Consider the following 27,481-nt stretch of genomic DNA (forward strand, 5'->3'; position numbering starts at 1 on the left):
GAGAAAGCCCTAGCACAGAAACGAAGACCCAACATAGCAATCAATCAATAAATAAAATAAATAAATCTTTAAAAAAAAAAAAAAGATTAGAAAATCTGGATAAAATATAAATAATATTTGTTCAAAGGTACTGAAGAGTTACCAAGTCAACCAAGACTAGAAAAGCCAAAATCCCAGAAAGAAGGAAAACTCACTGAGGTGAGTCTGATCTTCTGTTTCACAATGCCATCCAGCAAATCTGTTAAATTTTAAGCAGTGAAGAGCAAGAAACTGAGAATACAAGCAGAAATCAAAAGAAATCCAAGCAGAAGCAGAAGGAGGTGACTACGAGCTTTTGACTGTCTATCAGGGTTAGAGAGCCAAAACTTAGAAGTCAAGATTGACAAGGCAACCAAATTTGAGAAGTCAAGATTTGAAAGTATGGAGACAGAGACAACACTTGATGCCAGTTCACCAAAGTAGCTGCACAGGGCACTTTTTAAAACAAAAAGTAGATGAAAAACTGAGTAAAGATTTCAACAGTCTTATGGTGCCGTGAGAACAAAAACTGAAGTTCAGGAACCACTACAGAGAAGGAAGTCAGTATATACTCCAAGCCTTCAGTAGGCTTTGCTAGACAGTAATACCCTTATGAATGAAGGTGAACTAGAGGTAAATTGAAACTTATAAAGACTCAGCTCAGGCTCTGACTGACTGAAGTCATCTGCTCTATTCTAGTTGTCCACCAGACTACAAGGAGAATCCCCGATGATAGAAGAAATTACTGATCAGAGTCAACAGTACTGTTTATATAAAATGCCCAGTATTTAATCAAAAATAAGCAAGCATTAATTTCCAAAATACACAGACAGCTTACACAGCTCAATATCAAAAAAACAAACAACCCAACCAAAAAATGGGCAGAAGACCTAAACAGACATTTCTCCAAAGAAGACATATAGATGTCCAAAATGCACATGAAAAGATGCTCAACATTGCTAATTATTAGAGAAATGCAAATCAAAACCACAATAAGGTACCACCTCACACTGGTCAGAATGTCCACCATCAAAAATTCCACAAATAATAAATGCTGGAGAGGGTAAGGAGAAAAGGGAACCCTCCTACACTGCTGGTGGGAATGTAAAGTGGTGCAGTGACTATGGAGAACAGTATGGAGGTTCCTTAAAAACTAAAAACAGAGTTACCATATGATTCAACAATCCTGCTCCTGGGCATATATACAGAGATAACTATAATTCAAAAAGATATATGCACCCCAATGTTCACAGCAGCACTATTTACAATAGCCAAGACATGGAAGCAACCTAAATGTCCATCAGCAGATGAATGGATAAAGAAGATGTGGTGTATACACACACACACACACACACACACACACACACACACACACACAAATATTACTCAGCCATAAAAAAGAATGAAATAATGCCATTTGCAGCAACATGGATGGCCCTATAGATTATCATACTCAGTGAAGTCAGACAAAGAAAGACAAATATCATATGATATCACTTATATATGGAATCTAAAAAAATGATACAAATGAACTTATTTACAAAACAGAAACAGACTCGCAGACACAAACTTATGGTTACCAAAGGGAAGGGGGAGGGATAAATTAGGGATTTGGGATTAACAGACACACATTACTATACATATAATAGGTAAGCAACAAGGATCTACTGAATAGCACAGGGAACTATACTCAGTATCTTGTAATAACTTAATGGAAAAGAATCTGAAAAAGAATACATATATTCCATAAATATACTTCATTAAAAAAAAACTTAATATAAAGTCATAATTAAAAAAAAAATAAGCAAGCATACCAAGAACAAGACCAAAGGCAAAAACACACAACAGAAACAGACTCAGAGATAATAAAAATAAGTTAACAAACATGAATGTTTAAAGAAACTTGTGATTAACACATTCAAGAAAATTATGACAAAATGGAGAATTTTACCAGATAATTGAAATTTATAAAAGAGAATCAAATTAAGACTCTAGATGGAAAAATATAACAGAAATTTAAAACTCAAAAATGAGTTTAATAGCAGAATGAACACAGCTGAAAATAAGATCAGTGAACCACAAGACAGGAGAGGAAAACACATTCTGAAATGTAGAGAGATAAGGACAAAAAATTTAAGAAAAAAAAAATGCAAGAGACAAATGGAAGTATAAAAATCCCAGAGCTACAGGGGAAAAGAGAAAAATATTGCAAAAACAATATGTTAAAAAATAATGCCTGAGAATTTACCAAACTAGTGAAACATTATAAGCCACAGCAAGCACAATAAATACAAAGAAAAGCACACCTAGACACACAAACTATAAAAAAGCAAAGACAAACAGAGAATTTTAGCAGTCATGGAAAAAAAAGACCCAGGGCCTTCAAAGGAAGAAAAAAAAGACTGACAGCTGAAACCTGAACAGGAACAATAAGTTAGAGAAAACTGAAATGTCATCATTAACATACTGAAAGAAAATAACTGCAAATTAAAAATTTTATGCCTTGCAAAAATATTATTTTAGGAAACGTGAAATTTTGAGTAACAAAAGAAAAGGGAAGGAAACATGTGAACCCTCCAGCAGATAACAATTATAAAAACCTGATTTAAAATAATTATTTAAAGATAATGGAAAGTGTACAAAAACAGAAGCCAGAAGAGAATTTAATCTTGAAAAACTTCAACAGCAGAGATAAGACAAGAATTCTTGCTTTCTGGCCTGAAGGTGTTGCCCAGCTTCCACTGACAAAGCTGCAGAAAATGGCAACAGGCTCATCAGCCAAAGTGCCAGAGATCATAGTTCAGGGATGTTAAAGCAGTGAGAAACCTAAAGGAGGAATACTGACAATGAGGGAACTACAAAAGGAATGAGAAACTCTGTGTAAACTCCACCCAAATCCCTGACTGGCATCTAAACTACATTTAAGGCAGGGAATTACAAGGAGGGTGGGTGGGAGTTGTAGAAAAGCAAGCAAAGACCAGAGAGAAAGCGACTCTTGAAAAATAAAGCTGTGGGGGCCAAATCTGTAAGTCTGCTGCCTTTTTTCTTTCTTTCTTTTTTTTTTTTTTAAACTCAGTGTACTCCTCAACCATGAGCAATTTGGACGACAAAAAGCTGAAGCCTTATGGGCTTCAAGTCAGTTAACAGAACTGGAAGCCAGCAGCACAAATGGAAATTAAGAGGAAATCCTCAGAAGCAAGAAAACAACATGAAGGGTGAACTTCATGTTGACTTAAATACATGATGACTGACAAATACACTATTGCAAAGTTTGTACATTTTGCCAGAAATAACTCACTATCAACCTGAAGTAGAGAGAGGGCAGACAGCAGAAGCAAGAACAACTACAATCCTGCAGCCTGTGGAACAAAAACCACATTCACAGAAAGACAGACAAGATGAAAAGGCAGAGGGCTATGTACCAGATGAAGGAACAAGATAAAACCCCAGAAAAACAACTAAATGAAGTGGAGATAGGCAACCTTCCAGAAAAAGAATTCAGAATACTGATAGTGAACATAATCCAGGACCTCAGAAAAAGAATGGAGACAAAGATCGAGAAGATGCAAGAAATGTTTAACAAAGACCCAGAAGAATTAAAGAAAAAACAAATGGAGATAAACAATACAATAACTGAAATGAAAACTACATTAGAAGGAATCAATAGCAGAATAACTGAGGCAGAAGAAAGGGTAAGTGACCTGGAAGACACAATGGTGGAATTCACTGCTGCGGAACACACTAAAGAAAAAAGAATGAAAAGAAATGAAGACAGCCTAAGAGACCTCTGGGACAACATTAAACACAACAACATTCACATTATAGGGATCCCAGAAGGAGAAGAGAGAGAGAAAGGACCAGAGAAAATATTTGAAGAGATTATAGTGGAAAACTTCCCTAACATGGGAAAGGAAATAGCCACCCAAGTCCAGGAAGTGCAGCAAGTCCCATACAGGATAAACCCAAGTGAAACATGCCGAGACACATGGTAATCAAATTGGCAAAAATTAAAGACAAAGAAAAATTATTGAAAGCATCAAGGGAAAAATGACAAATAACATACAAGGGAACTCCCATTAGGTTAACAGCTGATTTCTCAGCAGACACTCTACAAGCCAGAGGGGAGTGGCATGATATACTTAAAGTGATAAAAGGGAAGAACCTACAACCAAGATTACTCAACCCGGCAAGGATCTCATTCAGATTCAATGGAGAAATCAAAAGCTTTACAGACAAGCAAAACCTAAGAGAATTCAGCACCACCAAACCAGCTCTACAACAAATGCTAAAGGAAATTCTCTAAGTGGGAAACACAAGAGAAGAAAAGGACCTACAAAAACAAACCCAAAACAATTAAGAAAATGGTCATAGGAACATACATATCGATAATTACCTTAAACGTGAATGGATTAAATGCTCCAACCAAAAGACACAGGCTCACTGAATGGATACAAAAACAAGACCCCTAAATGCTGTCTACAAGAGACCCACTTCAGACCTAGGGACACATACAGACTGAAACTCAGGGGAGGGAAAAACATATTCCATGCAATTGGAAATCAAAAGAAAGCTGGAGTAGCAATACTCATATCAGATAAAATAGACTTTAAAATAAAGAATGTTACAAGAGACAAGGAAGCACACTATATAATGATTAAGGGATCAATGCAAGAAGAAGATATAACAATTATAAATATATATGCACCCAACATAGGAGCACCTCAATACATAAGGCAACTGCTAACAGCTATAAAAGAGGAAATCGACAGTAACACAGTAATAGTGGGGGACTTTAACACCTCACTTACACCAATGGACAAACCATCCAAAATGAAAATAAATACAGAAACAGAAGCTTTAAATGACACAATAGACCAGATAGATTTAATTGATATTTATAGGACATTCCATCCAAAACCAGCAGATTACACTTTCTTCTCAAGTGCACATGGAACATTCTCCAGGATAGATCACATCTTGGGTCACAAGTCAAGCCTCAGTAAATTTAAGAAAATTGAAATCATATCAAGCATCTTTTCTGACCACAATGCTATGAGATTAGAAATGAATTACAGGGAAAAAAACGTAAAAAACACAAACACATGGAGGTTAAACAATACGTTACTAAATAACCAAGAGATCACTGAAGAAATCAAAGAGGAAATAAAAAAATACCTAGAGACAAATGACAATGAAAACATGACGATCCAAAACCTATGGGATGCAGCAAAAGCAGTTCTAAGAGGGAAGTTTATAGCTATACAAGCCTACCTCAAGAAACAAGAAAAATCTCAAGTAAACAATCTAACCTTACACCTAAAGGAACTAGAGAAAGAAGAACAAACAAAACCCAAAGTTCGCAGAAGGAAAGAAATCATAAAGATCAGAGCAGAAATAAATGAAATAGAAACAAAGAAAACAATAGCAAAGATCAATAAAACTAAAAGCTGGTTCTTTGAGAAGATAAACAAAATTGATAAACCATTAGCCAGACTCATCAAGAAAAAGAGGGAGAGGACTCAAATCAATAAAATTAGAAATGAAAAAGGAGAAGTTACAACAGACACCACAGAAATACAAAGCATCCTAAGAGACTACTACAAGCAACTCTATGCCAATAAAATGGACAACCTGGAAGAAATGGGCAAATTCTTAGAAAGGTATAATCTTCCAAGACTGAATGAGGAAGAAATAGAAAATATGAACAGACCAATCACAAGTAATGAAATTGAAACTGTGATTAAAAATCTTCCACAAACAAAAGTCCTGGACCAGATGGCTTCACAGGTGAATTCTAACAAACACTGAGAGAAGAGCTAACACCCATCCTTCTCAAACTCTTCCAAAAAATTGCAGAGGAAGGAACACTCCCAAACTCATTTTATGAGGCCACCATCACCCTGATACCAAAACCAGACAAAGATACTACAAAAAAAGAAAATTACAGACCAATATCACTGATGCATATAGATGCAAAAATCCTCAGCAAAATCCTAGTAAACAGAATCCAACAACACATTAAAAGGATCATACACCACGCTCAAGTGGGATTTATCCCAGAGATGCAAATCAATGTACGCAAATCAATCAATGTGATACACCATATTAACAAATTGAAGAATGAAAACCATATGATCATCTCAATAGATGCAGAAAAAGCTTTTGACAAAATTCAACACCCATTTATGAGAAAAACTCTCCAGAAAGTGGGCATAGAGGGAACCTACCTCAACATAATAAACGCCATATACGACAAACCCACAGCAAACATCATTCTCAATGGTGAAAAACTGAAAGCATTTCCTCTAAGATCAGGAACAAGACAAGGATGTCCACTCTCACCACTATTATTCAACATAGTTTTGGAGGTCCTAGCCATGGCAATCAGAGAAGAAAAAGAAATAAAACGATTACAAATTGGAAAAGAAGAAGTAAAACGGTCACTGTTTGCAGATGACATGATACTATACATAGATAATCCTAAAAATGCCACCAGAAAACTACTAGGGCTAATCAATGAATTTGGTAAAGTTGCAGGATGCAAAGTTAATGCACAGAAATCTCTTGCATTCGTATACACTAACAACAAAAGATCAGAAAGAGAAATTAAGGAAACAATCCCATTCACTATTGCAAGAAAAAGAATAAAATACCTAGGAATAAACCTACCTAAGGAGGTAAAAGACCTGTCCTCAGAAAACTGTAAGACACTGATGAAAGAAATCAAAGATGACACAAACAGATGGAGAAATATACCATGTTCTTGGATTGGAAAAATCAACATTGTGAAAATGACTATACTACCCAAAGCAGTCTACAGATTCAATGCAATCCCTATCAAATTATGAATGGCATTTTTTACAGAACTAGAACAAAAAAATCTTAAAATTTGTATGGAGACACAAAAGACCCCGAGTAGCCAAAGCAGTCTTGAGTGATAAAAACGTAGCTGGAGGAATCAGACTCCCTGACTTCAGACTATACTACAAAGCTACAGTAATCAAAACAATATGGTACTGACACAAAAACAGAAATATAGATCAATGCAACAGGATAGAAAGCCCAGAGATAAACCCACACACCTATGGTCAACTGATCTATGACAAAGGAGGCAAGGATATACAATGGAGAAAAGACAGTCTAAGAGACCTCTGGGACAACATTAAACACAACAACATTCACATTATAGGGGTCCCAGAAGGAGAAGAGAGAGAGAAAGGACCAGAGAAAATATTTGAAGAGATTATAGTGGAAAACTTCCCTAACATGGGAAAGGAAATAGCCACCCAAGTCCAGGAAGTGCAGCAAGTCCCATACAGGATAAACCCAAGTGAAACATGCCGAGACACATGGTAATCAAATTGGCAAAAATTAAAGACAAAGAAAAATTATTGAAAGCATCAAGGGAAAAATGACAAATAACATACAAGGGAACTCCCATTAGGTTAACAGCTGATTTCTCAGCAGACACTCTACAAGCCAGAGGGGAGTGGCATGATATACTTAAAGTGATAAAAGGGAAGAACCTACAACCAAGATTACTCAACCCGGCAAGGATCTCATTCAGATTCAATGGAGAAATCAAAAGCTTTACAGACAAGCAAAACCTAAGAGAATTCAGCACCACCAAACCAGCTCTACAACAAATGCTAAAGGAAATTCTCTAAGTGGGAAACACAAGAGAAGAAAAGGACCTACAAAAACAAACCCAAAACAATTAAGAAAATGGTCATAGGAACATACATATCGATAATTACCTTAAACGTGAATGGATTAAATGCTCCAACCAAAAGACACAGGCTCACTGAATGGATACAAAAACAAGACCCCTAAATGCTGTCTACAAGAGACCCACTTCAGACCTAGGGACACATACAGACTGAAACTCAGGGGAGGGAAAAACATATTCCATGCAATTGGAAATCAAAAGAAAGCTGGAGTAGCAATACTCATATCAGATAAAATAGAATAAAATAAAATAAAAATGTTAAAATAAAAAATGTTACAAGAGACAAGGAAAGACACTTTAAAATAAAAAATGTTACAAGAGACAAGGAAAGACACTACATAATGATCAAGGAATCAATCCAAGAAGAAGATATAACAATTATAAATATATATGCACCCAACATAGGAGCACCTCAGTACATAAGGCAACTGCTAACAGCTGTAAAAGAGGAAATCGACAGTAACACAATAATAGTAGGGGTCTTTAACACCTCACTTATACCAATGGACAGATCATCCAAAATGAAAATAAATGCGGAAACAGAAGCTTTAAATGACAAAATAGACCAGATAGATTTAATTGATATTTATAGGACATTCCATCCAAAAAAAGCAGATATCACAGTTTCTTCTCAACTGCACACGGAACGTTCTCCAGGATATATCACATCTTGGGTCACAAAACAAGCCACGGTAAGTTTAAGAAAATTGAAATCATATCAAGCAGCTTTTCTAACCACAACGCTATAAGATTAGAAATCAATTACAGGGAAGAAAACGTAAAAAACACAAACACATGCAGGCTAAACAATACGTTACTAAATAACCAAGAGATCACTGAAGAAATCAAAGAGGAAATCAAAAAATACCTAGAGACAAATGACAATGAAAACATGACGATCCAAAACCTATGGGATGCAGGAAAAGCAGTTCTAAGAGGGAAGTTTATAACTATACAAGCCTACCTCAAGAAACAAGAAAAATCTCAAACTATCTAACCTTACACGTAAAGGGACTAGAGAAAGAAGAAGAAACAAAACCCAAAGTTAGAAGAAGGAAAGAAATCATAAAGATCAGAGCAGAAATAAATGAAATAGAAACAAAGAAAACAATAGCAAAGATCAGTAAAACTAAAAGCTGGTTCTTTGAGAAGATAAATAAAATTGACAAACCATTAGCCAGACTCATCAAGAAAGAGGGAGAGGACACAAATCAATAAAATTAGACATGAAAAAGGAGACGTTACAACAGACACAGCAGAAATACAAAGCAACCTAAGAGACTACTACAAGCAACTCTATGCCAATAAAATGGACAAACTGGAAGAAAAGGACAAAATCTTAGAAAGGTATAATCTTCCAAGACTGAACGAGGAAGAAATAGAAAATATAAACAGACCAATCACAAGTAATGAAATTGAAACTGTGATTAAAAATCTTCCAACAAACAAAAGTCCAGGACCAGACGGCTTCACAGGTGAATTCCATCAAACATTTAGAGAAGAGTTAACACCCATACTTCACAAGCTCTTCAAAAAATTGCAGAGGAAAGAACACTCACAAACTCATTCTATGAGGTCACCATCACCCTGATACCAAAACCAGACAAAGATACTACAAAAAAAGAAAATTACAAACCAATATCAATGATGAATATAGATGCAAAAATCCTCAACAAAATACTAGCAAACAGAATCCAACAACACATTAAAAGGATCCTACACCATGATCAAGTGGGATTTATCCCAGGGATGCAAGGATTCTTCAATATACGCAAATCAATCAATGTGATACACCATATTAACAAATTGAAGAATAAAAACCATATGATCATCTCAATAGATGCAGAAAAAGCTTTTGACAAAATTCAACACCCATTTATGATGAAAACTCTCCAGAAAGTGGGCACAGAGTGAACCTACCTCAACATAATAAAGGCCATATACGACAAACCCACAGCAAACATCATTCTCAATGGTGAAAAACTGAAAGCATTTCCTCTAAGATCAGGAACATGACAAGGATGTCCACCCGCACCGCTATTATTCAACATAGTTTTGGAAGTCTTAGCCTCAGCAATCAGAGAAGAAAAAGAAATAAAAGGAATCCAAATTGGAAAAGAAGAAGTAAAACGGTCACTGTTTGCAGATGACATGATACTATACGTAGAGAATCCTAAAGATGCCACCAGAAAACTACTAGAGCTAACCAATGAATTTGGTAAAGTAGCAGGATACAAAATTAATGCACAGAAATCTCTTGCATTCCTATACACAAATGATGAAAAATCTGAAAGAGAAATTAAGGAAACACTCCCATTTACCATTGCAACAAAAAGAATAAAATACCTAGGAATAGACCTACCTAGGGAGACAAAAGACCTGTATGCAGAAAACTATAAGACACTGATGAAAGAAATTAAAGATGATACCAACAGATGGAGAGATATACCATGTTCTTGGATTGGAAGAATCAATATTGTGAAAATGATTATACTACCCAAAGCAATCTACAGATTCAATGCAATCCCTATCAAATTACCAATGGCATTGTTTTACAGAACTAGAACAAAAAAATCTTAAAATTTGTATGGAGCCACAAAAGACCCCGAATAGCCAAAGCAGTCTTGAGGGAAAAAAATGGAGCTGGAGGAATCAGAGTCCCTGTCTTCAGACTATACTACAAAGGTACAGTAATCAAGACAATATGGTACTGGCACAAAAACAGAAACATAGATCAATGGAACAAGATAGAAAGCCCAGAGGTAAACCCTCGCACCTATGGTCAACTAATCTATGACAAAGGAGGCAAGGATATACAATGGAGAAAAGATAGTCTCTTCAATAAGTGGTGCTGGGAAAAGTGGACAGCTACATGGAAAAGAATGAAATTAGAACACTCCTTAACACCATACACAAAAATAAACTCAAAATGGATTCGAGACCTAAATGTAAGACTGGACACTATAAAACTCTAGAGGAAAACACAGGAAGAACACTCTTTGACATAAATCACAGTAAGACCTTTTTTGATCCACCTCCTAGAGTTATGAAAATAAAAATAAACGAATGGGACCTAATGGAACTTCAAAGCTTTTGCACTGCAAAGGAAGCCATAAACAAGACGAAAAGGTAACCCTCAGAATGGGAGAAAATATTTGCAGATGAATCAATGGACAAAGGATTAATCTCCAAAATATATAAACAGCTCATGCAGCTCAATATTAAAAGAACAAACAACCCAGTACAAAAATGGGCAGATGACCTAAATAGACATTTCTCCAAAGAAGACATACAGATGGCCAAGAAGCACAAAGAAAGATGCTCAACATCACTAATTATTAGAGAAATGCAAATCAAAACTACAATGAGGTATCACCTCACACCAGTTAGAATGGGCTTCATCAGAAAATCTACCAACAAGAAATGCTGGAGAGGGTGTGGAGAAAAGGGAACCCTCTTGCACTGTTGGTGGGAATGTAAACTGATACAGCTACTATGCAGAACAGTATGGAGGTTCCTTCAAAAACTAAAAATAGAATTACCATATGATCCAGCAATCCCACTACTGGGCATATACCCAGAGAAAACCACATTCAAAAAGACACATGCGTCCCAATGTTCACTACAGCACTATTTAGAATAGCCAGGTAATGGAAGCAACCTAAATGCCCATTGACAGACAAATGCATAAAGAAGATGTAGTACATATATACAGTGGAATATTACTCAGCCATAAAAAGGAACGAAATTGGGTCATTTGTTGAGACGTAGATGGATCTAGAGACTGTCATACAGAGTGAAGTAAGTCAGAAAGAGAAAAACAAATATCGTATATTAACACATACATGTGGAACCTAGAAAATGGTACAGATGAACCAGTTTGCAGGGCAGAAATTGAGACACAGATGTAGAGAACAAACGTATGGACACCAAGGGGGGAAAGCTGCGGGGCAGTGGGGGTGGTGGTGTGATGAATTGGGCAATTGGGATTGACATGTATACACTGATGTGTATAAAATTGATGACTAATAAGAACCTGCTGTATAAAAAGAAAAAAAAACCTGAAGTAGATTTCAAAAGGCTAAAGATGTATATTGTAATCCCAAAAGGAACCATTAAACATAATGCAAAGAGTTATATCTAAAAAGCCAATGAATGGAATACTAAAAAGTATGATTAACTCAAAGAAGGAAGAAAAGGAGGAACAGAGCAACCAAAACATAGATAAAACAAATAGCAAAATGGTAGACCTAAATACAAGCATATCAATAATTACATTAAATATAAATGGACTATACACTTCAAACTAAAGGCATAGATTGTCAAACAATAAAAAAGCAAGAACCGGGGCTTCCCTGGTGGCGCAGTGGTTGAGAATCTGCCTGCCAATGCAGGGTACATGGGTTCAAGCCCTGGTCTGTGAAGATCCCACATGCCGCCAAGCAAATGGGCCTGTGAGCCACAACTACTGAGCCTGCGCATCTGGAGCCTGTGCTCCGCAACAAGAGAGGCCACGATAGTGAGAGGCCCGTGCACCGCGATGAAGAGTGGCCCCTGCTTGCCGCAACTAGAGAAAGCCCTCGCACAGAAACGAAGACCCAACGCACCCAATAAATAAATAAAGAAATAAATTTATAAAAAAAAAAGTCTTTATTGAATTAAAAAAAAAAAAGCAAGAACCTAGTTTATGCCATCTGTAAGAGATGCATTTTAAATACAAAAACTCAAATAGTTTGAAAACAAATGGGCAGAAAAAGATATTCCAAGTGAACAATAACACCTAAGAAAACTGGAGGGTGTATATTAATGTCAAGCAAAATAATGTCAAACAAAATTAATTCCAGGATATATGCCCAGGAGTAGGATTGCTGAATCATATGGTAATTCTATTTTTAGTTTTCTGAGGAACCTCCATACTATTTTCCACACTGGCTGCACCAACTTACATTCTCACCAACAGTATAGGAGGGTTCCTTTTTCTCCACACCCTCTCCAGCATTTGTTATTTGTAGACTTTTTAACAATGGCCATTCTGACCAGCACGAGGTGGTACCTCACTCTAGTTTTGATTTGTATTTCTCTAATAATTAGCAATGTTGAGCATCTTTTCATGTGCCTATTGGCCATGCACCCCTATGTTCATAGCAGCACTTTTCACAATAGCCAAGACATGGAAACAACCTAAATGTCCATTGACAGATGACCGGATAAAGAAGACGTGGTACATATATACAACGGAATAGTACTCAGCCATAAAAAAGAATGAAATAATGCCATTTGCAGCAACATGAATGCAACTAGAGATTATCATACTAGGTGAAGTAGGTCAGAAAGAGAAAGACAAATACCATTTGATATCACTTATATGTGGAATCTAAAATGTGACACAAACCTATCTATGAAACAGAAACAGAAAAAGGGACATAGAGATTAGACTAGTGGTTGCCAAGGGGGAGGGAGGTGGGAGAGGGATTGTGAGTTTGGGATTAGCAGATGCAAACTGGTAGATACAGAATGGATAAACAACAGGATCCTACTGTGTAGCACAGGGAACTATATGCAATATCCTCTGATAAACCATAATGGAAAAGAATATGAAAAATAAGGGACTTCCCTGATGGTGCAGTGGTTAAGACTGCACGTTGCCAATGCAGGGGGCCCAGGTTCAATCCCTGGTCAGGGAACTAGATCCCACATGCATGCCACAACTAAGAGTTCGCATGCCACAACTAAGTAGCCCATGTGCCGCAACTAAGGAGCCTGCAAGCCACAACTAAGAGCCAGCACAACCAAATAAATTAATTAAAAAAAAAAGAATATGGAAAAGAATGCATATATATGTGTAACTGAGTCACTGCTGTACAGCAGTAATTAACACATTGTAATTCAACTATACTTCAATAAAAAACAAATTTAAAAAAATTAATGCCAAACAAAAAATACTTCAGAGTATTGCTATAGAGACAAATAAAAAAATACTTCACAATAATCAACCAGTTCAATAAGAGGATAAAATAATCCCACATGCGTATGCACCTATAGAGAGCTTCAAAATTCAGGAAGCAGGGCTTCCCTGGTGGCGCAGTGGTTGAGAATCTGCCTGCCAATGCAGGGGACACGGGTTCGAGCCCTGGTCTGGGAAGATCCCACATGCCGCGGAGCAACTAGGCCCGTGCGCCACAACTACTGAGCCTGCGCGTCTGGAGCCTGTGCTCCGCAACAAGAGAGGCCGCGATAGTGAGAGGCCCGCGCACCGCGATAAGAGTGGCCCTCGCTTGCCGCAACTGGAGAAAGCCCTCGCACAGAAACGAAGACCCAACACAGCCAAAAATAAAAATTAAAAAAAAAAAAAATTCAGGAAGCAGAAACTAACAGAACTGAAAGAAAAAATAGACAAATCCACAGTCATAGTTAAAGATTTCAAAACTCCGTACTCAATAGCAAGTAGACAAAAATTCAGAAGATATAGAAGATTTGAATGACTCTATAAACTACCTTAACTTAATTGATATTTATAGAATATACACTCAGCAAATACTGAATACACATTTTTTCAAGTGATGGAACAGTCACCAAAATAGACCAAATGATACACCACAAAATAAGTCCCAACAGAGTTGAAAAAATTAAATTCTCACAGAGTATATTCTCTGACCATGAAATAATTAATTAGAAGTAAACATTTAGACAAACTCCAAATACCTGGATATTAAATGACTCACTTCTGAACAACACATGGATGAAAGAAGAAATCACAATGGAAATTTTAGAAAATATTCTGACTTAACTGAAAATAAAAATGCAACATATCAAAATCTGTGTCTAGGTAAAACAATGCAGAGTGGGAAATTCAGAGCTTTAAATGTTATTCTAAACAAGAAGAAAGTCTAAAACCAATGACCTAAGCGCCTACCTTAGAAAACAAGAGAAAGAGTAAATTAAACACAAAGTAGAAAAATTAGATTTCATAAAAATTTTAAACTTTTATTATTCAAAACACACTATAAAAAAATAAAGCAAGTCACAGAATAAGAGAAAATATTTGCACAAATATTTGACAAAGGACTTATATCCAGCATATGTATAAAGAACTCTTACAATGTAAGAATAAGAAGACAACTCAATTTAAAACTGAGTAAAATATCTAAAAAGACAGTTAACAAAAGAAGATACATGAATGGCCAGTACACACATGAACATACACTCCACAGCATTAGTCATTAAGAAATACAAATTAAAAATATAAACAGAGTAAAAACATCCGAAATAGGGCAAGGACGAGAAAACAACTATGTGTTACTTATAAGAGACACACACATAAGAACACAGAAAACTTGAAAATAAAAGAATGGAGTAAGATATGACAGGCAAGCACTAACCTAAAGAAAGCTGTCACAACAATACCAATAAAGGAAAAAGAGAACTTCAGGCGAGAAGCATTACTAGAGACAAAGAGGGATTACATATTGATAAAAGGATCAAGCTACCAGTAAACTCTAACAATCCTATATGAGTATGCTAAAAATAGTATTAAAATATAAAAAGCAAAAATTAATAGAACTAAAAGGAAAAACAGAAAAATACAGAATCACGAGAGACTAACCTCTCTTGGTAACTAGAAAAATAAAAGCAGAGAAAAATATTCAGCAAGGATATAGATGATCTGAAACAACAGATTTAACAAACTTGACAAAATTGACATATGAAGAACACTGCACCCACAATGGCGGAATCCACTTTCAAGTGCATACCATTTTAACAAACTTGGTAACATGCTGAGCCATAAAGCAAAACTGAACAAATTTGAAAGAATTCACCATTCAGTATATTCTCCCATCAGACTGTAATTAAGCTAGACATCAAAAACAAAAGGTAAATGTTTAGAAATCAAGGAATGTTTAGAAACTAAGGAACCCAACAAATGTTTAGAAACTAAGGAATATACTTCTAAACAACCCATGGGTCAAAGAAGAAATTACAATGAAAACAAGAATATTTTAAACTGAAGAAAACAAAAACATATCAACACTTGCAATATGACGAGATATTCCAAAAAGAAAACGGCTAGGCATAAATGTATACATTCGAAAAGAAAATGACAAATCAATGACATAAAATCAATGACATAAGTATCTATCTTAAGAAGTTAGGAAGAACAGCAGATAAAGCTCAAAGCACAAGGAAATAAAGATAACAATAGTAACTGAAACAGTAGAAAACAAACAGAATAGAGAAAATAAGCAAAGCCAAAACATCTTTTTGAAAAGATTAATGAACGTAATAAAATCTAGCAAAAAGACAAAGCATATATCACCAATACTAGGAACAAAGGGGACATTTTTAAAATATACCTGTAGAATGCAGGAATCCTTGAGACATTAAAGATATACGAAGAGTATATCAAAACAACTTTATACCAATAATACTGAAAGTTTAAACAAAACCTAAGTTTCTAGAAAAACAAAACTTATGAAAACTGACACAAAAATATAAAAATCTGTATAGTAGTTCTACATCTATTAAAGAGTAGTTCCACATCTATTGAATCCATAATTAAAGACCCTTCCACAAAGAAATGTGTAGGCCCATATGGTTTTACCTATGAATTCTCCAAATATTGAAAAAATAAATATCACTATTCTTACACAAACTCTTACAAAGAAGAAGGAACACTACCCAATGCTTTTTATGAGATCAGCATAATGTTGATACCAAAACCTGACAAGACATTACAAGAAAATTCCAAGCCACTACCTCCTATGAACACAGAAACATTCTAAACTAAACATTAGCAGACCAACTCTAGCAATACATTAAAAGGTTAATATAATTGACAAAATTGGTTTATTTCAAAAATAAAAAATTGTCATTTTTTAAACAAAAAAAAATTATTGTAATTTGCCACATTAACAGATTAAAGGAGAAAGACTATATAATCATCAATAAGTGCAGAAAAGCCATTTGAAAAACATAACATTCATAATTTTTAAAAATCTCTTAGCATATTAGAAATAGACGGGAAACTCTTACCTGACAAAAGTCAGGTTTAAAAAAAGCTTACAACAAACATCAGAATTAATGGTGAAATACTGAATGCTTTTCCACTAAGATCAGGAAGAAACAAAGGTGCCCACCACCAACACTGTGCTGAAGTTTCTGGCCATTGCAATTAGGAAAAAAAAAAAAAAAAGGAAGTATACAGAATGGAAAGGAAGCAATAAAGCTGTCATTATTCTCAGACAGCATAACTATGTACATGTAAAAATCTAAAAGAATCTACACACTATTAGAATTAAGTGAATTTATTTAGCAAGGTTGCTGGATACAAAGTCAATGATAAAAACAAACTATTTCTATATATAGGCAAATTTATTTTTTCAATGACATTGTTTATAACAACATCAAAAATGTCAAACACTTCGCAATAAATCTAACAAAAGATGTATAAGTCCTATACACACAAAAAAATTTCAAAACATCACTGAAAGAAATTAAAGAACATCTAAATAAATGGACAAATATACCATCCATGGATTGGAAGACTCAATACTGTTGACACTAGTCAGCTGTCCCCATATTGATCTATATTCGATGCACACAATTCCAATCAAAATCCCAGGCATGTTTTTGTACAGGTATGTGATTTGACAAGCTGATTCTGAAATTTATATGAAAAAGCAAAGGACCAAGAATAGCCAAGTCAATACTGCAGAACAACATTGGAGGACAGAAATCAAGATATCAAGATATCAGATATCGAGACTTAATACACAGCTACAATGACAATGTGGTATTGGCTCAAAGATAAATAACAGGCCAATGGAATACAACAGGGAGTCCAGAAACAGACTTACATATAGCCTCCCACATTGATGACAAAGAGACACTGAAGTATAGTGGAGAAAAGATAAACTCTTCAATAAATAGTGCTGAGTCTATTAGATATCCACATGGGAAAAAAATTATCTTGACCTCCTCCTTATATTTAACAAAACAATAAAACTTCTTGGAAATAAAACAGGAACAATTTACTGAAATAAGCAAAGATTTCTTTATCAGAACACAGAATGCACTTACCTAGAGGGAAAATTTCACAGACTGTAGTACATTAAAATTAGGAAATTCTTGATAGAGCCAATCTGTGGCCCATCATTTGGGAACCTCTTAATCTATGCAGTCTGATAATTCACTTAATTCTACTTATGTAACATTCAAAGAACACTGCTTTTGTGAATGAGTAATATCTTGATTTATGAAATTAAATCCATAAAACTCATAATGAGAAATTCAGATAATAGTAATTTTCAATAGTTAGGACTTTTAATAACTACTGAAAACTCAACAAAGAATCAAATACAATATGAATTTAATATGTGAAGTGGCATTGTTTTCACTCATTTTTAAAAATGCAGTTTTACTTTTAATGTTAAATCCTACCAATAATACGCAGTTATCACAGGTGATTAAAAACAGCAGACAGGCAAGAAGTGCCCTGTTAGGTAGATATGAACACAGCCAACGTAAACCAGAGTAAAGGCCCAGAGCTGCTCTCTGTGGCTAGCAAAAATAAGCCATCTGCTGCAACAAAAATAATCTGAAAGGTACAGAGTAATAAGCCTGCTCTTCTATCGTTTATTAAATGGTGAAAATTCAGGTTGCTTAGCCAGGAATATAGCTACAGTAAGATAAACCTTTCTCCAAGTGGGGAAAAACAGCTACACATCATCTTACTTACTCAAAAAGCCTCCTTAGATCAGCAAACTGAGGGAAAGGAGTAAAATAAAGATAGCAATAGCTTCCAGAGGGCACAGACTTAAAAAGGTATTAATGAAAAATTATATATAGTCCAACTTTCATTCTATGCCCATGCCAAACCTCATTAAGATGATACACATTTATCTTTTACTATGTGAAGGACACTGTGTATTCTCAACTACTAAATATTTTACCTTTGCAGCAAGTTGTAGTCCAATTTTGTCAGCTTCAGCCTCCAGTGTTCTACTATATGGTCTATCAAACATAAACTAAGAAGAAATAAGAAAGAAAACTTCCATTAAGGCTATTTCATAACAAAAGGAGCAAAAAATGAGATTGTAAAAATTAATTTCATGAAGTACCTAGGATATAGTTTTTATGCTCTCCATGATTAACATTTAAAGAACACCATGGTATAAAACAAAGTGCAGCCTTTATTTCCTCCATCGGAGATTAATATTTTTAAAACATGGAAAGAATAGGAAAAAACCATGCCTGCAAACTTTTGGAGAGTCCACAGTATCATATAGTGGACTTCTATTTTTCCAATTATAATCTCTACTTACTATGTAGAGGATTCCCTAAGAAAGCTTATTGATGCATGATTTTTAATATGACCAAGGAACATTGTGACCTTGCAGTTTTAAAAGAAAATTGAAAAACTATAGCTATATAATAGCCAGTGACACTACTAGAGGATTTATTTCAGTTCGAAAATTAACCATATAGCAGAATGTTCTTTCTTTGACATATTATCTTAATTTCCTCTTTGATTTCTAAGTATTGATTAGTTAGGAAAATGAACTTTTCTTCCAACTTCAATAAAAGAATACAAATAGATATTATAACTGTAATTTTCCTAATTACTTGTATTTATGTGAATGCTTTCCAGTTAAATACTAATTTTCAGTAAGTACTAAAACTTTGTAGAAGATGGATCAATAGGCAGGATTTTTGAGAGAAGAGCTATTAATTGGGGAAGCAATTTTTCAGAGGTAGCTGCATGTCAGTAATGGCTAGAAATAGTAAAATCAATCTAATCCACTGTATATGACCATTAGATATGACTTGCTTCCTTCTCGATCATGTCTGTTTTAGGTTGCTGAACTATATTATATAGTGTCTGCACTTTCCATAAGCAGTCTGCAGGTGTCCCAACGAATCTGCCGGTAGTATAACCAATTAAAAACATTGGCTTTAAAAGGAAAGAAATGTGTTCAAGCCCAAATGCTGATGTGTATTAACTATTAGTTCTGGGCTAATTTTTTAACCCCTCTAAGCCCAATAGCATCATATGTAAAATGGAGCAGTAACAGTACCAAACTCCTAGAGTTGCAGAGAGGATAAAATGAGCAAATAATAATAACTCCCATTTGTTGAGTCCTTACTTGGTACCAGGTACTGTGCTAAATGCTGTCAATCAGTGGTTCTTAACTGGACGTGATATTGTCCCTCAGGGACATTTGGAAATGTCTGGAGATATTTTTGATTGTCACAACTGGGGTTGGGGAGAGAGGGGGGAGTGCTACTGGCGTCTAGTGGGTAGAGGCCAGATGTGTAGAGGCATCTAGACGTGTAGAAGCCACTGAACATTCTGCAATGCAGAGGACAATTCCCCACAACAAAGAATTATCTTGTCAATTCTTTGTCAATTCAATGTCAATAGTGCCTATATTGAGAAATGCTGCTTTAAATGTATAATTAAACCCGCAATAATGCTTTGAGTTAGCCACTACTATTATCCAAACTTACAGATAAAGAAACTGAAACCTGTAATAAGTGAAGTAACCTGCTGAAGTTCTATAAAATTTAGGTCTAATAGAGATTAAATTCAAACACAGATCCATCTGATCAGAGCCTGTATCCTTAACCCCTGTACAAAATTAATCTATAATGTTTATCCTAGTGCCTACAATACAGTAAGTACTCAATAAATGTTAGCTACTATAATCATTAGTAATAGCTCTCAAAACCCTACCTGGTAGCGCTCTATGAGGGCTGCTACATTGTACCCAGACAGTTAAGTGAGGGCCCCCTACTTCTTCCTTCCTCTCTTCCTTTCTCTGACAAAAAAATGTCAGCAATTCCCCCTCAAGAACTTCACTATCAGCATTCCCCTCTACTCTCCAATCACAATGAGCAAGCTTCTAGAGAAAGAAATATTTCCTTGTCACCAAAATTGCTGGGAGGGGGCCTTGATTTAGGGAAAAAGACTTCAAACAGAAGTAATCCTTACTTCATTTTCAGTTTAATTATTAAAGAATTATACTCAAATAGCAGGATCATCAAGTATTTCAAGGGAGAAACAGCTTCCAGTTATCTTTCTTAAGACTTAATCTCCTGATTCCATTACAGAAAAAGCTATATATTGATAAATGGGGGGGGGAAACTACATTACCTTCTTTGACTTCCCAGCACATTAATGATAAAAATAAAATTCAAAATATGAGATTCTATAATCTAAGCAATAACCATTCTTTCTTTTTCCATTTAAGAATCTTTATTTCAATATAAATGAAACCAAATGATATGCTAACACTGAATAAAAGACTTAGTTATTCAATTTCTAAAGCAATTTGTCTCAAAGAATTTTATACATTGGATTTAAACAGCACCCAGATGGCACTCTGATGGGTGCTCCACAAATCACTGAATAAACAAATAACAGATTGTTCCTAAATAACCAAACCTCCCAGGACAAGAAGAAATATCTGATGAAAGACATAAAATAAAATAACTAATGATAGTTAAACAAAGCAAATATTAAGATTGCAAGACCTCCTTTCAGTAGTGTACTGTTTTGAACAAGATGGAGGACTCAACAAATTTTATCAGATGACTATCATTATGCATAAGTACTAAAAACAAAATTAACAAACACCTATTAAGACTGTCCTTTCAGTATTTTCCAGGCAACATTAATTTAACTGGGAGTGAGGAGATGAGGGTCGTCAAGCAGCTTCTGCCAACCCTGCGCCCATAAAAGTTTACAGGTTTTAAGAGTTCTCCATTAAAATGCAAATAATTTGGGGGAAGGGAGAGACATCCAGTGAGTACACCACTGTTACTAGGAGACAAAAGGGGAACGTCTGAAGGTAAAGCAACAGAAGGAAAGGAAGGGTTGTGACTGGGTTTCTCTCTGTAAGAACAGTAACTATGAAAAAAAAAAAAAAATGCTAGCCAAAAGTTGCCAAGCCCTTCTAACCCATCTATCTCCATCATATAAGAGATGTAGTATTTTCTAATTTGAATGCTCATTATTAAGAATATCCCCTAAAAATAAGAAGACGTAAGACACTAAAAATTAGCACCCGTTTTTCATGATAAGATTCATGATAAGGTATGAAAACATTTCTGGTACTTTTTCCTTTACAGTAATATTAAAATGTTCTCACCACAGGCCATTGCAAATTCAACTTATTGTCTCAGACTTACCTCCTGCAATTTAGACTGAATCCATTGGCCCAAAAGTGCCAAACTATCTCGAGGACAAATGGCCCAAATCATTGTGAGAAAAATCAGACCTAGGAAATCCAGGAAATGAACCAAGCTAGCCTTTTCTGCCTGAGAAAAATCAAAATAATGAAAATTACACTTAATAAATTCAGATAGTACATGCTTATATTTTCTAGTTCATCATGTGTAATCACATTAAATAATTACATGTGTTTAACTGAACTTCGCCAAGTAAGATTGCAAATTCTTTTTCTTCCGTGTGCTTTATCCTTTCCCAGTCTGTTTTTCCCATCTCTTGCTTACATAGTTATGCATTCATTTATTCATTTAACTAATATCTACTTGAGCCACTAGCACCATTCAGATACAATGACAGGTTCATTAACCTACAGTGTCTTATACTAACAAGCATAATAATCTTGTAAAATAGGTACAATTGTTCCCTATTTTATAGATAAACTAAGATGAAGAGAGATTAAAAGAGTTGCCCAAATTCACAAAGCAATTAGTAAAAGAACAAGGAATCAAACCCAGGAAGTCAGAGTTTCTAATACAGTCGCTAAATCTTTTTAAAAAATCAAATAAATGTGTTTATTATGCTTATACATTTAGACAGAGACCAAACACTACCTAACATATGAAGCAGTTAAAACAAGGAACAATTCAGGAAAATATTAGAAATTTATTTTTTAAATAAAAGTCTTTTGACTTCATGACCTAATATGTGAAGAGTCATGCAAGTTTGCAACTTTATCAGCCTGGTATTTCCCACCAGGAAATTTAGTTATATGATTTTTTGTATTTACTTATAGCAGTAACCAAAAAATGTTTTACTTAAAATAGTTGTTTGGAGTAGTAATATCTAAATATAAGTTTAATGCACTGGACTGTTCATTGTTCCTCACTAAAGTTGCTGAATAAATGTTATTGTAATGCTGATACTGATAATATAGGAATCATTACTTGAATGTATGAAACATGGCTAACAACTAAAAATAATCACCTAGAATACTTCTTAATATAATCTGCCCTCACAAAGCATTCTTTGCTTCATTGTAAGACTCATGAAAAACAATTATGGAATTATTTTAGCACTAAATGATGAAGTCATTATAGAAGAGAAAATCCTTGTAATTAATTATTAAAGAATATAATTGTTATTACATAATCTTAGAAAACTAAAAAATTTTTTAAATTTGTATTTGTGAAATAATGAAAACATAAAATGGAGACTCCTGAAAGAGAAAACATAGTATTGACAGTGTCTAAGACCTCTAACAAAGAAATATTAATAACTATTTCCTATTTTTAAGACCATTTGCTTTTTATGTCTTGTCTAATTATTGCTCTTGCACTGATAGAGATGACAACATTATGCTGAATAAGGCACTGGCCTAGAGGCCAGAAAAATTAATGTACTGAAATGAACACCTTTTAAAAACTAAAAATGGCCAAAATTGATTGACTTTGGAGTTATGAAGCCATTTCTAGAAAGACATAACGTATTTCAACTGCTTAGATTTATTCTTGTATGTATCTGTTTAAGGAAAAGATTTTTTTCTATTTTCCTGTAACTCAGAAGAAACAAAGGAGATAATTACTATTTGCACTCTAGAATAGCACAACTTTGGCCCACCTCATCTTTTTGATACTCTAAGGAAAAGACAGAATTTGAGATGACTTTTAGAGGGATTAATAACATTATCATTTCCACTTGAAGTTAATATTACTTTCATTTCTGATATATTCACAATCCTTCCACTATTTACCTTTGTGTTTTCAATTAAAAAATATACCTCTCTCTAATCATGTGAACAAATGAGCCATGCACAATTTTTAATGAATAAAAATAAAAATATGAGTAAACAAATAGATTATTTTTCTAGATTCATACCAAGTCAAACAGATGTATATTCACAAAGGTATAAATCGACCTGAATTCCATGATCTATGAGAAAAGTGCTGCCAACAGCCGGGTAACTGTAGGAAAAGGAAGCAGTGCCAGACTTGCAAACAGAAAACCTTGATTAAAGTTCCAGTTCTGCCAGTTTGTCACGTTAGTCATGTTATTTAGAGTCTTTTTAAACATTAGAGACCTCGTATATAATATAGCAGCAGTCCCCAACCTTTTTGGCACCAGGGACCGGTTTCATGAAAAACAATTTTTCCACGGACAGGGTGGGGGGATGGTTCAGGTGGTACTGCGAGCGATGGGGAGCGGCAGATGAAGCTTTGCTCACCCGCCTGCCGCCCACCTCCTGCTGTGCGGCCCAGTACCAGTCGACGACCCGGGGGTTGAGGACCCCTGTAATATAGGGATATTAAATACCTACCTCATGAGGATAGTATTAAAATTATGAATGAGAAGGTATTAAAAAACTCAGTAAAGTGTAAAATGGCAAGGTATCATTATTATTACTCTGCATTAATTATACATGGCATATCATTCTAGACATTTTCAAAGATGCTCTAAGCTATCCTCTGAGAATGAATAAAAAAGTAAGAAAACATTTACCACTTGAATAGTAATATCACTTTCCTACAGTTGATTTTCTGACTAGATTATAAGTATGTTAATAATTATAGGAAGTTTAAAATCTAATTTGAAATAATTACAGGTTGAGAATAATCACTTCTTAGCAAAAAAGACAGGTGATAAAAATAGTATTTAATAGAAACACTAATTGTTCAGTATCAAACACTAAAGACGATAAAAATTCTCAAAATTACCCAATCATACTTTCTCAGGTAACAGAATAAGTCAATTACTAAAAACTAAAATTCCATCATAAAAAATAACTGAAAAGATTCAGTTCTCTAAAAGATTTAACTTGCTAATTTCAAAGGAGTGTTTCAACAACTGAACATTCATTTTAGGTACTTACGGCATGCTCAAGTACTGCGTGTGCTATTTCATGGCCCAGAAGGAAGGATAGCTGATGAATATCAGTCACACTATTTAAAAGCCCAGTGAAGATAAACACTTGTCCATTCTGCACCATAATGAAAATAATGTAAGGAATTAGAACAACATAAAAAACAAGGACGCTAAATTTAACAATTAAAAATTAGGCTGGGTAACATTTACTTACTGGAAGCACAAAGGCATTTATATCTGGGGAATCAACCACGTGAATTATCCAATTGATCTCAGAGATCCCTGGAATATCTTTATTGCATTCAATTAAATGATGAACCACTTCTTTAACAGCCACGTATCGGGCATCTTTCTCAGTTAGCATATCATTTTTAAATTCTTCCATCCACTGAAAGATTAAAAAGAAAAGTAGTCTCTAAGTGAGTGTTAGTTCTACAAAATGTTTATATTGCTTTAAGTAGTGTTATATGGCACTTATTGTTGAACACTTTAATTTTTAATTATGTAAAAATATGCACATATTAAATACTCAAAAATTTCAAATTTGAATTATTTATGCAAAGGCAATCTGGTTTCTCACAAAGAGAATAAATTCTAATAACTAAGATTTTTCATATAAATTGGTTGAAATAAAAATTTCACTCTTCTATTAGCCTATAAACAAATAAAATGCTTAAATATTATTTCTAATTTCCTAAATATTTTAGAAAACAAAACATTGCCTAGAGAACAGTAAGATTTCATATAAGAAAGTAAAATACAAAAGAAAATTACTTTCATAACATACTGAATAGAAAAACACCCTATACTTAATAAGAAAGTTAAACTTCCACCAAAAAAAGGACACTTCATTAACTTTACAGTGTTTTAGCCAGACAGATTGAAATTACTAAAATTTTAGAACTAATGGGCATATCATTTTCTCTATATTATGCTAATTAAGACTAACCACCATATGAAGACACTTTCTGAAGCTATATTCATGAGACTCTTTCAAGTGTACTTCGAAAAGTGAGGATGTTCTGAAAATATTAAATTTCCATAAAACGTATAATTTCTTTCATATATGAATCAAGAAGTCCATAACCTTCCTCCTTGAGATGCATTAAAAACAGATGATTTTATAGAACATGAATTTAAAAGTCTTTATATAGCGGGACTTCCCTGGTGGCACAGTGGTTAAGAATCCGCCTGCCAACGCAAGGGACACGAGTTCGAGCCCTGGTCTGGGAAGATCCCACATGCCACGGAGCCACTAAGCCCGTGTGCCACAACTACTGAAGCCCACGCGCCTAGAGCCCATGTTCCGCAACAAGAGAAATCACTGCAATGAGAAGCCCACACACCGCAATGAAGAGCAGCCCCCGCTCACCGCAACTAGAGAAAGCCCGCGTGCAGCAACGAAGACACAACACAGCCAAAAATAAATAAATAAATAAATTTATAAAAAAAAAAAAAGTCTTTATATAGCATTTTTTAAAAGCACAAGTCACCAATGTAAACCGTCTGAAACAAAGAAAACCACTGAAGTAGATACAACAAAAAAAATTGTATGTAATTATAGTACTTTATAATAATCCTATAAGAGCATGTGTTTGAATTTTCATAACAAGCAGGTATTACATTAGTAGGCTAAAAAATAAGAAAAAAAATATATGTACATGTATATAATTTTTTAAAGCTTCTTAGTGATATAAATGGTAGAAGATAACACTAATTTAACACTAGGCCTTTCTCAATCTTAACAGAACACTTTCCTCAAACTTGCTTCTAACTAGACTATTCTAAGAAACATCTCAAATCTCTGTATAAACTGTATAGAAGAGATTGGTCTTATCTTTATTAAGAACAGTCTTTTTAGTGAAAAACCATTATTTCCTTTTTTATGGTAACTTTCCATTAACAAACTCAGAAGCTCAATTGAAATAAAAATATATAAAAATCTAACCATGACAAAGCTGTCAAGTGAGGTTATAAGTTCAACAAATATTAATTGAGCACATACAGGCACACCTCAGAGACATTGTGGGTTCAATTCCAGTTCTCAATATCTTTATTGAGATATCCACCACAAAGTGAATATCTTAATAAAGCAAGTCACATGAATTTTTGGTTTCCCAGTGCATACTGTGTGCAACAGCATTATGTCTAAAAAAAACAATGTACATACCTTAAAGAACACTTTATAGCTAAAAAATGCTGACCATCATCTAAGCCTTGAGCAAGTCATAATCTTTTTTGCCTAACAAATATAATAGTAATGAAAAGGCTTGAAATATTGCAAGAATTACCGAAAAGTGACATAGAGATATGAAGTAAGCAAATGCTGTTGGAAAAATGGCACCGATAGACTTGCTTGACACAGGGTTGCCACAAACCTCCAATTTTTAAAAATGCAACATCTGGGGGCTTCCCTGGTGGCGCAGTGGTTGAGAATCTGCCTGCCAATGCAGGGAACATGGGTTCGAGCCCTGGTCTGGGAGGATCCCACATGCCGCGGAGCAACTAGGCCAGTGAGCCACAATTACCGAGCCTGCGCGTCTGGAGCCTGTGCTCCGCAACAAGAGAGGCCCCGACAGTGAGAGGCCCGCGCACTGCGATGAAGAGTGGTCCCTGCTCACTGCAACTAGAGAAAGCCCTCGCGC

At 34.8% G+C, this 27,481-nt stretch overlaps 1 protein-coding gene across 5 annotated transcripts in view; it reads right to left on the reverse strand.

Annotated features, from left to right (window-relative positions):
* OMA1 (OMA1 zinc metallopeptidase) overlaps positions 1-27,481 on the reverse strand; it is an 87,121-nt gene that overhangs the window by 47,129 nt on the left and 12,511 nt on the right. For 4 of the 5 annotated variants that reach the window (XM_036826547.1, XM_036827347.1, XM_036825688.1 and 1 more), the window contains exons 4-7: positions 25,051-25,224; positions 24,844-24,951; positions 21,938-22,066; positions 18,697-18,771 (exon numbers count right to left, since the gene is read on the reverse strand). In XM_036826547.1, coding sequence (XP_036682442.1) covers positions 18,697-18,771; positions 21,938-22,066; positions 24,844-24,951; positions 25,051-25,224 — 486 coding nt within the window. Of the gene's footprint in view, positions 1-17,266; positions 17,406-18,696; positions 18,772-21,937; positions 22,067-24,843; positions 24,952-25,050; positions 25,225-27,481 lie in introns of those variants that run through there. The other variant, XM_036828952.1, reaches the window with a different exon arrangement.

The sequence above is a fragment of the Balaenoptera musculus genome, chromosome 1 (genome assembly GCF_009873245.2).
Source record: "Balaenoptera musculus isolate JJ_BM4_2016_0621 chromosome 1, mBalMus1.pri.v3, whole genome shotgun sequence".
Taxonomy (NCBI): domain Eukaryota; kingdom Metazoa; phylum Chordata; class Mammalia; order Artiodactyla; family Balaenopteridae; genus Balaenoptera; species Balaenoptera musculus.